The sequence below is a fragment of the Dendrobates tinctorius genome, unplaced genomic scaffold, assembly GCF_039654945.1.
Source record: "Dendrobates tinctorius isolate UK_male_01 unplaced genomic scaffold, ASM3965494v1 ptg000174l, whole genome shotgun sequence".
NCBI classification, from domain to species: Eukaryota; Metazoa; Chordata; class Amphibia; order Anura; family Dendrobatidae; genus Dendrobates; species Dendrobates tinctorius.
This window is the reverse complement of record NW_027361841.1, coordinates 13,450,657-13,463,450: the sequence shown is the minus strand read 5'-3', so window position 1 is coordinate 13,463,450 and position 12,794 is coordinate 13,450,657. Positions and strand designations below refer to the sequence as shown.

Below are 12,794 nucleotides of genomic sequence, written 5' to 3'. Positions count from 1 at the left end.
AAAAGTAGAGCTTTTTGGGCAAAGGCATCAACATAGAGTTTACAGGGAAAAAAGAGGCATTCAAAGAAAAGAACACGGTCCCCACAGTCAAACATGGTGGAGGTTTCCTGATGTTTTGGGGTTGCTTTGCTGCCTCTGGCACTGGACTGCTTGACCGTGTGCATGGCATTATGAAGTCTGAAGACTACCAACAAACTTTGCAGCATAATGTAGGGCCCAGTGTGTGAAAGCTGGGTCTCCCTCAGAGGTCATTGGTCTTCCAGCAGGACAATGACCCAAAACACACTTCAAAAAGCACTAGAAAATGGTTTGAGAGAAAGCACTGGAGACTTCTAAGGTGGCCAGCAATGAGTCCAGACCTGAATCCCATAGAACACCTGTGGAGAGATCTAAAAATGGCAGTTTGGAGAAGGCACCCTTCAAATATCAGGGACCTGGAGCAGTTTGCCAAAGAAGAATGGTCTAAAATTCCAGCAGAGCATTGTAAGAATCTCATTGATGGTTACCGGAAGCAGTTGGTCGCAGTTATTTTGGCTAAAGGTTGTGCAACCAAGTACTAGGCTGAGGATGCCAATACTTTTGTCTGGCCCATTTTTGGAGTTTTGTGTGAAATGATCAATGTTTTGCTTTTTGCTTCATTCTCTTTTGTGTTTTTTCATTTAAGACAAATTAAATGAAGATAATGATACCAAAGAATTTGTGTTTGCAATCATTTTCAGGAAGAAACTGAGTATTATCTCACAGAATTGCAGGGGTGTCAATACTTTTGGCCTCAACTGTACTTTTCATACCCCTTGACTCCCCACCTTTGATCAATAAGTACCTTTTATATTCCTGCCACAATACTTCTGGGCCATAGAATGTAATGGCATATGCCGGCGCATGCACAATAATGATTTTATGCTTTGCCCACAGTTGGGCAAAGCATACTGTGCACGCGTGGGAGGACATTTGAATGCGCACACGCACTAAATCTATGTGAACGCAGGAATTACACCAAATAAATGTGTAGAGCAAACCAGGAGGGTGGGAGAGAGGAACAATAAGCCCCGTCCATCGGACTGGAATGAGGAGATTTACATACACCGCGGGAGGAATATAAAAGGTATTTATTGATCAAAGGTGCAGAGTCAAGGGGTATGAAAAGTACTGATATAATGCATAGTTGACACTGAATCCAATCATATTTTTACTTGATATGTGAAAAAGTGGAGACAGATTACCTTTAACCACTTGCTACATGAAGTTTGGGCCATTTTGTCTCATTTTCATGAGTCAGGTACATTTTCACGTGCTCTTATGTTAATATTTCAGAGCATGCAGAGGCCAATTCTCTGTACCCACTAAAATAGTGTCAAAAACATCCTGTCTCTTTGGTACATACTTGCCCTTGTGTAAAGTGCATTATTTTAATCATTTATTTTCTACCCACTACTGGGCCATCAGCTGTAGATACACGCTGTTAATTCCAGAAAAAGCTGGCATTTATTATTTGGGTATCCAGACTTCAAACATTTACCAGAGAAAAAAATGATGGCATATTGGGGAAACCACAATTTAAAAGATTTCCTGGGTTAAAAACAACTTGAGTATCTATTTTGACTCAAAAAACTATTCCTAAAGGAAATTAAAATTGTAGACAAAAGCATATTGTAATCTCCATATGTACAAGTGCATAATGCAAGTAGAAAAAATCACACATATATGCTGGCAAAGGGAACGCAAATATGCAAAATGTATACTCTTGGCCACATTCCGACTATATGTGCACGGCCTTGGAAAATACAAGTGAAGTGAGTCAGACAATGCACATATAAATAGAATGCGGCGGAAGTATGCAAATCAGATAATCCGCTGCCCAGTAGATGCGGTATGATCAGACCATGTTCCATGTACAGTCAGAAACAACCATTACACAGTACACACAGCAGGAGCATATTTAGCAGGAGCATATTTATAAGATTATTTCAGCACAGGAACATTTTTTAAACACATCGAATTGTGGAAATTATCATTATCCCAAGATGTATTGATCAAAATAAGCTTTTTTCATGGGAAAATCCATTTAAACTAACATAGCATAATATAAAAAAATAATCTTGAACCAGGAGTCGAAGGTCCAAGTAGAGGAAGAGGTGGAGGTGTCCATGGCAATGAAAGTGTAAGAAGCGGAGGAGATAGCCAACAGGTTTTCTTGTTAGATTTTTTGCTTTATCTTTTCGTTTTGTTTCTTAGGGTTATTTTCTGGGGAGGCCCCAAAACATTGGGAACGGTAAATAGAACGAACAAACTGCAGTGGAGTACAACAATGGCTGGGTGTGACTGGTCTACCAAAGGTCAGCCAAAGGTACAAACAAGTCCTGTGGGATCCAGGCCTTGATCATTTTAATTAATGTGAGATTGCCCACATTTACTGTGGAGAGGTAGATGCTCCTGGCTTTGCTAAACACACTTTCTGGAAGGTACACTTGCTGTAGGGCAGACTAGCACCTCCAAGGCATAAACAGAAAGCCCAGGACATGTGTCCAATTTGGAGACCCAGAAGTTAAATGGAGCAGATCCATCATTCAGAATGAAGAGATGTGTGAACATGTACCCTTCCACCATGATGTTTTAATGGTGCTTCCGGCTAATATTAGATGGCGGTGCTAAGGAAAAAGTTCAACATTTCAGCCACACTAACCCTCTCTTCTGAGGTGGTGCCGATGCCCCAGGTGCACTGGTAACCTCTGCCTCCATTTCTGCCTTGTGCCTTCACTGAGCCCCCACTGTCAGGTGAGACTGCCCTCAATAAAGCATCTTCCAGCGTGCACTTGTATTCCCATACTTTCCGATCCTGATCCAGTGATGGAAGTAACGATGGTACGATGTCCTTGCAGCGGGCAACTATCAGAGTGCCCACCCAGTAATAAGCACTAGTAGGAATCCGGGCAACTTGGTGGTCGTTGCACAGGCACAGCAGCATATATTAGCTCATCTATGCTAAACTGCCCAGAGGAAAAATCAAGCTGTGGGAGGTGTATCATCTGGGTCCTTTGTATCCCCTAGGCCCACTTGTGATGTCCATAAGTTGCTTTGAGTGCCACCCTGCTGTGAACACATTTCCTGCTCCTCATCCTCCATAACTATACCTTGACTGTTGGTACAGGAATCTATCCTCCAAACCATGTGTGGATAATTGTCCTGATAACAGTGTGAATGATCCCTGTTTCTCCTCTTCTTTCCCCTGTGCAACCACCTCATCCACCATCGCCTAAAGCTTTTTTCAAGGAAGCAAGTGGGATAGTAATGCTGATGATAGTATCATCAGCACTTGCCATGTTTGTGGAGTACTCGAAGCAGCGCAACACGGCACCATGTCTTTGGTGGTAGGACATGCACAAAAATGCAAGCCCTCCTTTTCCAATGCCTGTACCTGCCTGCTGGTGGGTTGAGGACCCCTCCTGGTGGAGGCAAGTCTAAGCCCCATGAAAGCGCCGCATAAGCACCCATATGCTCGCCTCTTTCCCAAGTGACATCGTGCATCGCCCTGGGCACGGTAGGTAACAAGGCAGGGTGGCTATGGTGTCCTCTGGAAGCCAGTCACCTCAACTTCCCCATGCAAAGGGTGTTTTCCATACATCTGCCGCTTTGGGACTTGCCCAGATAGCGAGCGAGTCTCCCTTCCAACCACTCCCCTATACCATACAGCATCCCTTCCATGGTGACCATGGGTAATGTAAAATCAGAGTTCTATTCCGGAGAGGGAACCTGAAATTGGGTACTATTTCTAAGGAAGGCAGCAATCGTGCAAATTAACCACTCTTGGGCATGTGATTTAGTGAGACAAAATAACCGTCCATGACTCTTCAGTCTTGCAAAAACTACTGTATATCCTTTAACAAGTATTGGAGGGTAAATATGGTGCCAGCCGCTGCAGTAATTTCAGTTCCAGTAGCATAAAGTAAAGTCTCCTGCAACTTCCTCACACACATGGATGGTACAGTGAAACTGTGAATGGTAATTTAATGAGTTAATGTTTCCTGTTTTCATGAATTTCAGACTGCAGGTCACTATAAAAAACGTGAATTTCTCAATGAGCGTATGGAAAAAAGCTTTCAGGTTACTGTGGAAAAGATGTGTGTGACCAGAATAAATGCTAATTTCCAGCAGATGATACCGATATGAGAGGACAAGAAACACAACAAGATAGCAAAAAGCAAGAACTTGACTTGGCCTCTGAAAAATTTTGGGAGAGATTAAAAAAAATTGTGAAGTGGATTAAAGTTAAAAAAGTTTGGAAGATGAGACCCTCTACCACGAATACTGCGTATACATGGATGGTACAGTGAAACTGCAAATAGACATTAATGAGTTAATTTTGCTTACTTTTATGAATTTCTGACTACATATCACCATAAAAAACATGAATCTGCCTCACGTCCAGAAAGCCACGTCCAGTTCATGCATTAGTGGTCTGTGCTCGGATTCATTTGAACGGAAGTTCATATGATCCCTAACTTTGAATTATTTTAAGATTTTATCATGGTTACTTTGGCATAGAATTGTATTTAAGTATATAAGTAGCATAATGGCAGATTTTAAAGAAAAATTGCATGGGCTCCCACGTAATTTTTGTAACCAGCAGAGGGAAAGCCGACGGCTGAGGGCTGATGTTAATATTATGGGAAGGAGCCAATAGTCACAAAGGTTCCCAGGCTATTAATATCATCTCACAGATGTTTGGCTATTTTAAATGGGAACCCCAGAAAAAAATTGACATGGGTCCCCCTATAAAATCAAACCAGCAAAGGCTAGCAGACAGCTGCAGGTTGATATTAATAGCCTGGAAAGGGGCCATGGATACTGTCCCCAGGCTAAAAACATCAGCTCTCAGACACCCCATCTTATAGATGCACCAATTCTCACACTTAGCCTTGCTCTTCCCACTTGCCCTGTAGTGGTGGCAAGTGGGGAAATATTTCTGAGGATGATTTCACCTTTATATTGTCATGTGACCTCAAGCCCATGGATTAGTAATGGAGAAGCATCAATAAGTCAATAAAGTCCTTTATTAATCTTAATTAACCATACTTACTGAATCACCTAATCCCTGATTCCCTTGTCTCCTGCAACAAAAATAAAATAATAAACCAACATATAATACTATCTAGTCCGCCATAGTGCATTTACCGAGTGTCCCACAATGATCTCACGCGTAGAACAGTCACATCAGGAGATGTGATTGCTCTACGTGGCTCTGGTGATACACTGAAAGGAGGTAATATCTCCCACAGTGCATCACTGAGCCGCCGTGAGAGTTTACCGGAGTTCATCACTCCGGTGCTCTCATTTTACAGCAGTGCCGCTGTGTGAGAACTTTCCAATGCAGCGGTGCCATAAGAGACAGCGTGGAGCTGATCAGCTGATACACTGCAGGGATGATAATATCCTGTCAGTGTATTGCTGGTCGGGTAGAGCGGTCACATTTCCCGATGTGACTGTTCTACACATGAGATCGCCGTGGGACAATTTGGAATACCTTGGACTACAGCGGGCAGGGAGTATATGGTGGTTTATTATTTTACGTTATTTCTTGGAGACGAGGGCATCAGTGATTTGGTGTGCGGTGAGTATAATGTGTTTTTATTTCTACATGAATATAAATATATTATGTATCAATATGCATGCTCTATGTGAATAATGAATATGTATGTAATTTTACTTTTGTTTTTAACAGTGAGCACTGGTGCCAGCAGATACTACTCTCCCATGAGTGGCACCTGCTGTCATTGTTATCAGTGACACCAGAGATAGCCTGATGGGAGCAGTAGTCTTATCGGGCCAAGCCTGCTTCACCGCTCCTGGTCACAGTCAGCTGCGGAATCACACTGACATCTGAGAGCATGATCCCGCAGAACTGTGACTGATAGAAATGGCGGTTGTGTTACCGCACACACAGACACAGCATATGACGAGCATGGTGGCGCTGATGCTGTGCAACCAGCCAATCATGGTAATGCCACAACCAACATGGCTGCAGCATTACAGTTTGTGGAAAACAATTCCTGCATGTTCATTAGCTCTCTAAAGAGTGCCAAACATGTTGGGCGGGGACCCGAGCTGCAGCTGAGCAACCCCTTTAATACACCCCTTTTTGCCAGGGGTGTATATAAACCCCACCTGCATTTCATTAAAGCGGAATATTACACTGGACACTATGTGTGCTGTCTATTGATTCTCCTAGCTCGTTTAACCCAATGCCTCTAATCTGGCCTTGCGCATCAACTCTAGTTTGCCCATTGTACCCACAATAGTTTTACTTTTTTTAAGGCATATAAACAGAGATGTGGGTTTGAAGAAAAGCAAACTAAACAATGGCAATTTGGTGATCAGCAAAATTAGAATGCTAACCAGTCCAGGTATGCAGCTGTTAAGGAAATATCGTAAGCCAGTATCTACATGGAACACTGATTTGCAAGAAAATCTAAGCTTGCTATTCACAAACTTAGGGCCCCGTCACACATAGCGACGCACCAGCGATCCCGACGATATGACCTTGTCAGGAGCGCTGTTGTGTCACTACATGATCGCTGGTGAGCTGCCAAACAGGCAGCTTCACCAGCGATCAGCACGTCTCTTAGATACCCACAGTTTACCTAAGTTACCAGCGCGCTGGTGCAGGGAGCTGGTAACCAAGGTACACATCGGGTTTCTAAGCGGCGCGCGGCACTTAGAAGCCCAATGTGTACCTTGGTTACCAGGTCCCTGCACCAGCGCGCTGGTATCTAAGGTACACATTGGGCTTCTAAACGCCACATGCCGCTTAGAAACCCCATGTGTACCTTAGTTACCAGTGCCAGCTCGCTGATCGCTTGTCTCCCGTCTGCCACACGCAGCGATGCATGCTGGCCAGTGGGAGACAAGCGATCAAAAAAAATGTCCTGGCCATTCCAGGATGATCAGTAATACCCAGCAGGGGGGCCGGTCGCTGGTAAGTGTCACACACACTGGTCGCTGGTGAGATCGCTATTGCGTCACAAAACTTGTGACTCAGCAGCGATCTCGCTAGCGAGATCGCTGTGTGTGACAGGTGCTTAAGTCAATAAAATTCTTACATTGTAATATAGAATTTTATTGTGGTTTCATTTTTCTAGCATTTTCTGTGTTTTACAGATTTAAAGGAATTAATCCAATGGTGTGAATGACTTTGAAAAAAATCAGTTGGCTTTAAATTGTAAATTTGGTTAATTTTTTTTTACAGTCGCAATGCAGTCACTAGAATACTAATTATCAATTTTTTTTATCCCCAAGGCAGAAGACTTTCCCTGACACGTCTTCCCTACATATTTCTTTATACTTGAATTTTACTCATTATTGCCCTTTGGCTTTTTGTATGCAGAATGAGTAGTTCCCCTTAGGTCTCTTACTGGAGCCAAGTGATATTATTACAAATTGCTCCAAGGATACAGTTTAAATCACCTACAGATTTGGCGCTTTGTAAGAACATATCAGTTTCATCAAATTTCAACATGTAGCTTTCTGACCTTCACTTAACAGCTGCTTTGATTTCCTATACTACCACATTGCAGTGAGGTTTCTGTTATGTAAAAAAAATAGTTATTGGGCTAAACATGTAAAATCTAAATTCCATTATGCTGTGTTCTGGCTAACAAATGTATAGGTGAATAAAATAGAGTCCTACATTTTGATAAAAGAGAAAACATTAGTTAAAACCTTATTCACACATGACTTCTACATATGAATATTATACACAGTACAGTATGGAGTTTTCAAAATATTTAAAAATCTCCTTTATAAAGTTAAGTGAATGTACAATAGACTACATTTATAGTGAATATTTAGGCATATGTGTATATATATTATACTTTTCAAATTTTAGTGAAGAGTAGTCTGAATAGCTTCCAAACTAATTTTGTTACTAAAGAAATAGAGATAATAAATATGCTTCACGTTTATATCTAAAACTGCTTTACCTCACAAGTAAAGTCTACTGACCTATAGTGACTTCATCACAAGACAGAATAAAAGACACTGGAAAGATTTGTGATACCTTAGAGGAAAGTGTCTGTTAGATCATTATTTACTGGACCCTAGTCCACGGCAATAAATCAAGCCTCAGACAAAACAGATCAACATATTGTGCATTGTCTGGAACAAACATATTTTACCCACTTACAATAAAAGTAGTTATTATAATATACAGATGATGGCAACAATGATATAAAATTAAGGAGGTAAATAATCTAGATCAAATTGCTTTCATATGCATCCATGTGTACATGGAATTCAGCAGTTTATATAAACTCGTTCTCAACCAGGTTGAGTCTTGAATTCATAAAGGATTCTTTTTTTCAGTTATGGTAGTATTGTAAAAAGCTTATTATTTTTAATTTCTTTAATATTTTTGAAAACTTCAGAAAAAAACCCTTTAATATAACCTAGTAATAGCTTTTCTAATTTCAATTATATTAGTTGAATGTCTTCCAACTAGTTTCAAATTTTGATAATGCTAGAGCTCATCAGTGAATTTTGGTTAATATGACAATTACACAACCAAAGTTTCCCTATGAGGAAAGAAGCCAACTAAGATTGAATACCTTTCTTGAACTACTTTACTCCCCATAGGGAAACAATGAGTTTGTGTAGTAATAAATCAATGAATTACTCATGAGAACTGTGCAACCAAAAATCACTGGAGCATCCTAGCCATCTCCCATCAGCTAAAGTGAGACATATCACTACAATAGGCTATCAGGTTGTGATCAGTGATGTTCCAAACTCTGGGACCCCCCAACACTGCTGTGATCCTCATAGATACTGGGGGTCCACAGCTGTGGTTTACAGATGTTTTCCGTAAAATGTTTTCCATAAATAACAATGCTTCCCGCTATCAGCTGTGAAAAAGAATGCCACAATTTTGCCTTCACTTACAGGGAAACTAATAGCTGATTCACGGTGCCTGGGTCTCAGACAGCATAAATCAGAGATATGGCTTTTTATTGTAGATATCACTATAAAACGATTTTGGTCTAAGAGGCTGGTCCCCTTTGGTGATTCCCTGTCTCTCCCCAACAGGGACAGGTCTCTCAATATCATTTTGAGACACCTGTCAATCTAGAGTCGAGGAGCAAGGAGAAGCAGCCAGGCAGCCAGGAACCTGATTCTTGGACTAGTCATAAAATCCATGTCTGGCCCTTAAAGGCATTTCAGCTTGAATCAGTTGTCAGTTTCCCATTAAGTACTGTAGGGTTGAACTTCACTTCCCTTCACAATAGCAGACAAGAGTGCTACTGTAGTGGAAACAAACATTAATGATGAGCGAGTATACTCGTTACTCGAGATTTCCCGAGCATTTGGATGTGCTCGGAGATTTAGTTTCTGTCTCCATAGCTCCATGATTTGGGGCTGCTAGCCAGCCTGAACACATATGGGGATGGCCTGTTTGTAAGGAAATCCCAACATGTATTCAGGCTGTCTAGCAGCCACAAATCATGCAGCTACAGCGACAGAAACTAAATCTCCGAGCACATCCAAATACTCGGAGATCACCCGAGAATGCTCGGGAAATATTGTGTAACGAGTATACTCGCTCATCACTAATAAACAGAACATTTACAGCTAAAAAGGCCACATGATCCAGTTAATTGTATATTAGGATAGGTTATGTTTATTCTTCTCAAATTTATATTTATTAACTGAAAAGGATAAAGTGCTAAATCAGGACAACAGTCCCTCATTCACCAAAATTGCTAAAGTTACCAGAAATTCTGGGGTTTTGGAGCTTAAAACTCCACTAATTAAAAATGGCATACACTTTCAATACTATCCCTTTAGAAGATGCAATTAACCCTTTAACTTTTAGAAACTTAAATATCACAATCCTGAAATGATATTTGACATTTGGAAGGATGCAAAGCACTTTATCAACAAAAAAATTAATTAATTCATCAATAACCTCTTGTATTATTATAAACACATCAATTTACCCTAATTTACAAATTGCAATAACACCAGTAAACAGTAAAAAAAAGTAGAACGACACATACCTGCTTCATTATACCGTGGGAAAGTAAGGCTCAAGAACAACTGTTGTAATAAAGACCTGAGAGAAATATTTGTAAGAAATAATTAAAAGGAACTGTACAAAAGGAATATACAGCATTTTTATTAAAGAGAAAGAAGCACTCACATCAAAGTTTTTATTCTCTTAATATATTGAAATCATCATATTATATAGCACTGTGTACTTACAATTGCTCATTTTGCCTTTCTAACCAATTAATGCTTCTCTTTTCCATTAGGTCTATGACATCACATGATTAAAAACAGACTAGCTAGCTGAACCCTTCTTAGCTCTATAAATAAACAGGAAGTATATTTTCTCTGTATTAGTCATTAGTCACTGCAAAAGTCCCTGGTAGTGGGGAGGAGCAAACAGCTGGGTCAGAAGTTGAAGAGGGAAATAGCTCATGCTGGAAAAAGAGACTTCCTGTTCTACATACAGCAGAGAAAAGCAAAGCATTAACTGGGTAGAATGGCAAAATGAGCACTTGTAAGTACATAGTGCTATATAACATGATGATTGCTATATAATAAGAGGATAAAATCTTTGATGGGAGTACTTCTTTAAGAGATATCAAACAGAGTACACATCATTTTAGGTATTCGAATCAACCAGGTCAGACACTCGAACCCGCTCAACTCGAATAACAAGTTTAATGGAGGTCAATGGGATACTTGAGCATGTTTCAGGCAAACTCTACCTGGAGGGTTGGGGAGGGGGCAGGAAAGTTGCTGAAATGGATGGAAACAATGCTGAAATGTAATGGAAACAGCTTGGGGAAGTCACCTGGATGCATCTCTGACTCCCAGGTCATAGCTGTGAAGTAAATACATACTTTTAAAAAATGACATAGGGTCCCCCCCATTTTGATAACCAGCCAAGGTAAGGTAGACAGCTAGGGGCTGATATCATCAAGCTTGTAAAGTCCATAAATATTTTCTCTTCCCAGCCTAAAAATACCACCCCACAGCCACCCCAGAATTGGTGCATCCATTAGATGTGCCAATTTTGACACTTTGCCCAGCTCTTCCCGATTGCCCTGGTGCAGTGGCAATCGAGGTAATATTTTTGGGGGTTGATGTCAGCTGTATAATGTTAGCTGGCATCAAGAAAAGTGGTTAGTAAGAGAGAGAGGTGTCTATAAGACACCCCCATTACTAACCTTGCAAGAAAAAAAGAGACAAAAACACACACAACAAAATAATTTATTGCAATAAAGACTCCACCACACTATCCCTTGCTCACCATTTTTTTCTAAATGTTCCTTGAAACTCCTCCACCGTAATCCACATTCCTTGATGTTGCTGGTATCTGTGAATAGCAACAAACATCTGCTTTTCACAGGTGCCGGGTAGTGACAACTCCCTTCAGAGCTGCTGGCTCTCAATGAGTGAAGCATTGAGCCAGCGGTTCTGCTGAGAGTCTACACTTCCCGGCACCTGTGAAAAGCAGTACTTTACTCCTATTCACAGATACCAGAGACATTGGGAAACGTGAATTACATGGGAGAAGATTCATGGGAACATTTTTTTAAATCAATTGCAGAATGAGGCATAGTGTGTGGGGAGTCTTTAGTAAAATAAAGTACTTTTTCCGTGTGTGTTTTTTGCATTACTGGGTTTGTAATGGGGGTATCTGTTAAACAACTCTCCATTACTAACCCCTTGGTTTTGATACCAGATGACATTACACAGTTGACATCAATCCCAATTAACCCGATTACCACTGAACCCAGGCAATTGGGAAGAGCCAGGCAAAGTGCCAGAATTGGCACTTCTACTGTATGCACCAATTCTGGGATGGCTGTGGGCTGGTATTTTTAGATTGGGAAGGCCCCAATACCCAAGGACCTTCTCATTTTGATAATATAAGTCTGCAGCTGTCTGATGTACCTTGGCTGGTTATCAAAAATAGGAGGGACCCCATGTAATTCTTTTTATCATTTATTTATTGAACCTACTCTCTTGCACCTATAACAACTCTCTCTGAAGTACTTACTGAGGACAGTGTACTGAGCGTCGTGTCACCGGGTCTCATATAAGACCCATTGAAACAATGTGGCCAGCCACTCACAGTAATGCCAGAAGCCAATATGGCTACAGCATTACCGTACATAGCTGGAAATTCCAGCATGTTTATTGGCTAAAAGCTGTGAAACATGTGGGTTGGGACTTGAGCTTTGCACTAAAGTACCCGCAATACTTGATTGAGTAACTAGCATGCACAAGCACGCCGATAATCAATCCAGTATTAAGCAGTGCTAAGCTTATTTCATCACTAATAGTGTCACCTACAATAACCAGGTCTTTGCAACATCAAAAGTTGGGTAAAAGGTCATTTTTTCACCCAGACTGAGGAATCATTGGAAGATGAATCACAGAACAATCGTGTGTAAAATTCATGGCCTTTACACCATTAACACCTCTCTGGCTATTCATAAATACCATATAAGCTTAATGTACACTGCCCACAAGTTAGACTAATATTTGAAATGCCTAAAAAACAATGTACCATTCAGTAGGATATATCAAATTTAAACTATAATTTACACCACTTTCTTTTACAAATTATTATAAATCTGACAGCTACGGCAGAACCCATCAGTATGGTTTGCTTAGCTGCTCTTCATTTTGGCTATCAGGGAAGGTATGGTCAGGTATTTGTCCTATCAGAGCTTAAAGAATAGGATTGCTTACATTATAAAACTTGTCTAAAAGGAATATGTTAG

At 40.7% G+C, this 12,794-nt stretch overlaps 1 protein-coding gene across 4 annotated transcripts in view; it reads right to left on the bottom strand.

Annotated features, from left to right (window-relative positions):
- Positions 1–12,794, bottom strand: part of CACNA2D1 (calcium voltage-gated channel auxiliary subunit alpha2delta 1) — a 1,206,813-nt gene that overhangs the window by 31,183 nt on the left and 1,162,836 nt on the right. For all 4 annotated transcript variants that reach the window (XM_073551318.1, XM_073551320.1, XM_073551319.1 and 1 more), the window contains one exon: positions 10,050–10,105. In XM_073551318.1, coding sequence (XP_073407419.1) covers positions 10,050–10,105 — 56 coding nt within the window. The remainder of the gene's footprint in view (positions 1–10,049; positions 10,106–12,794) is intronic.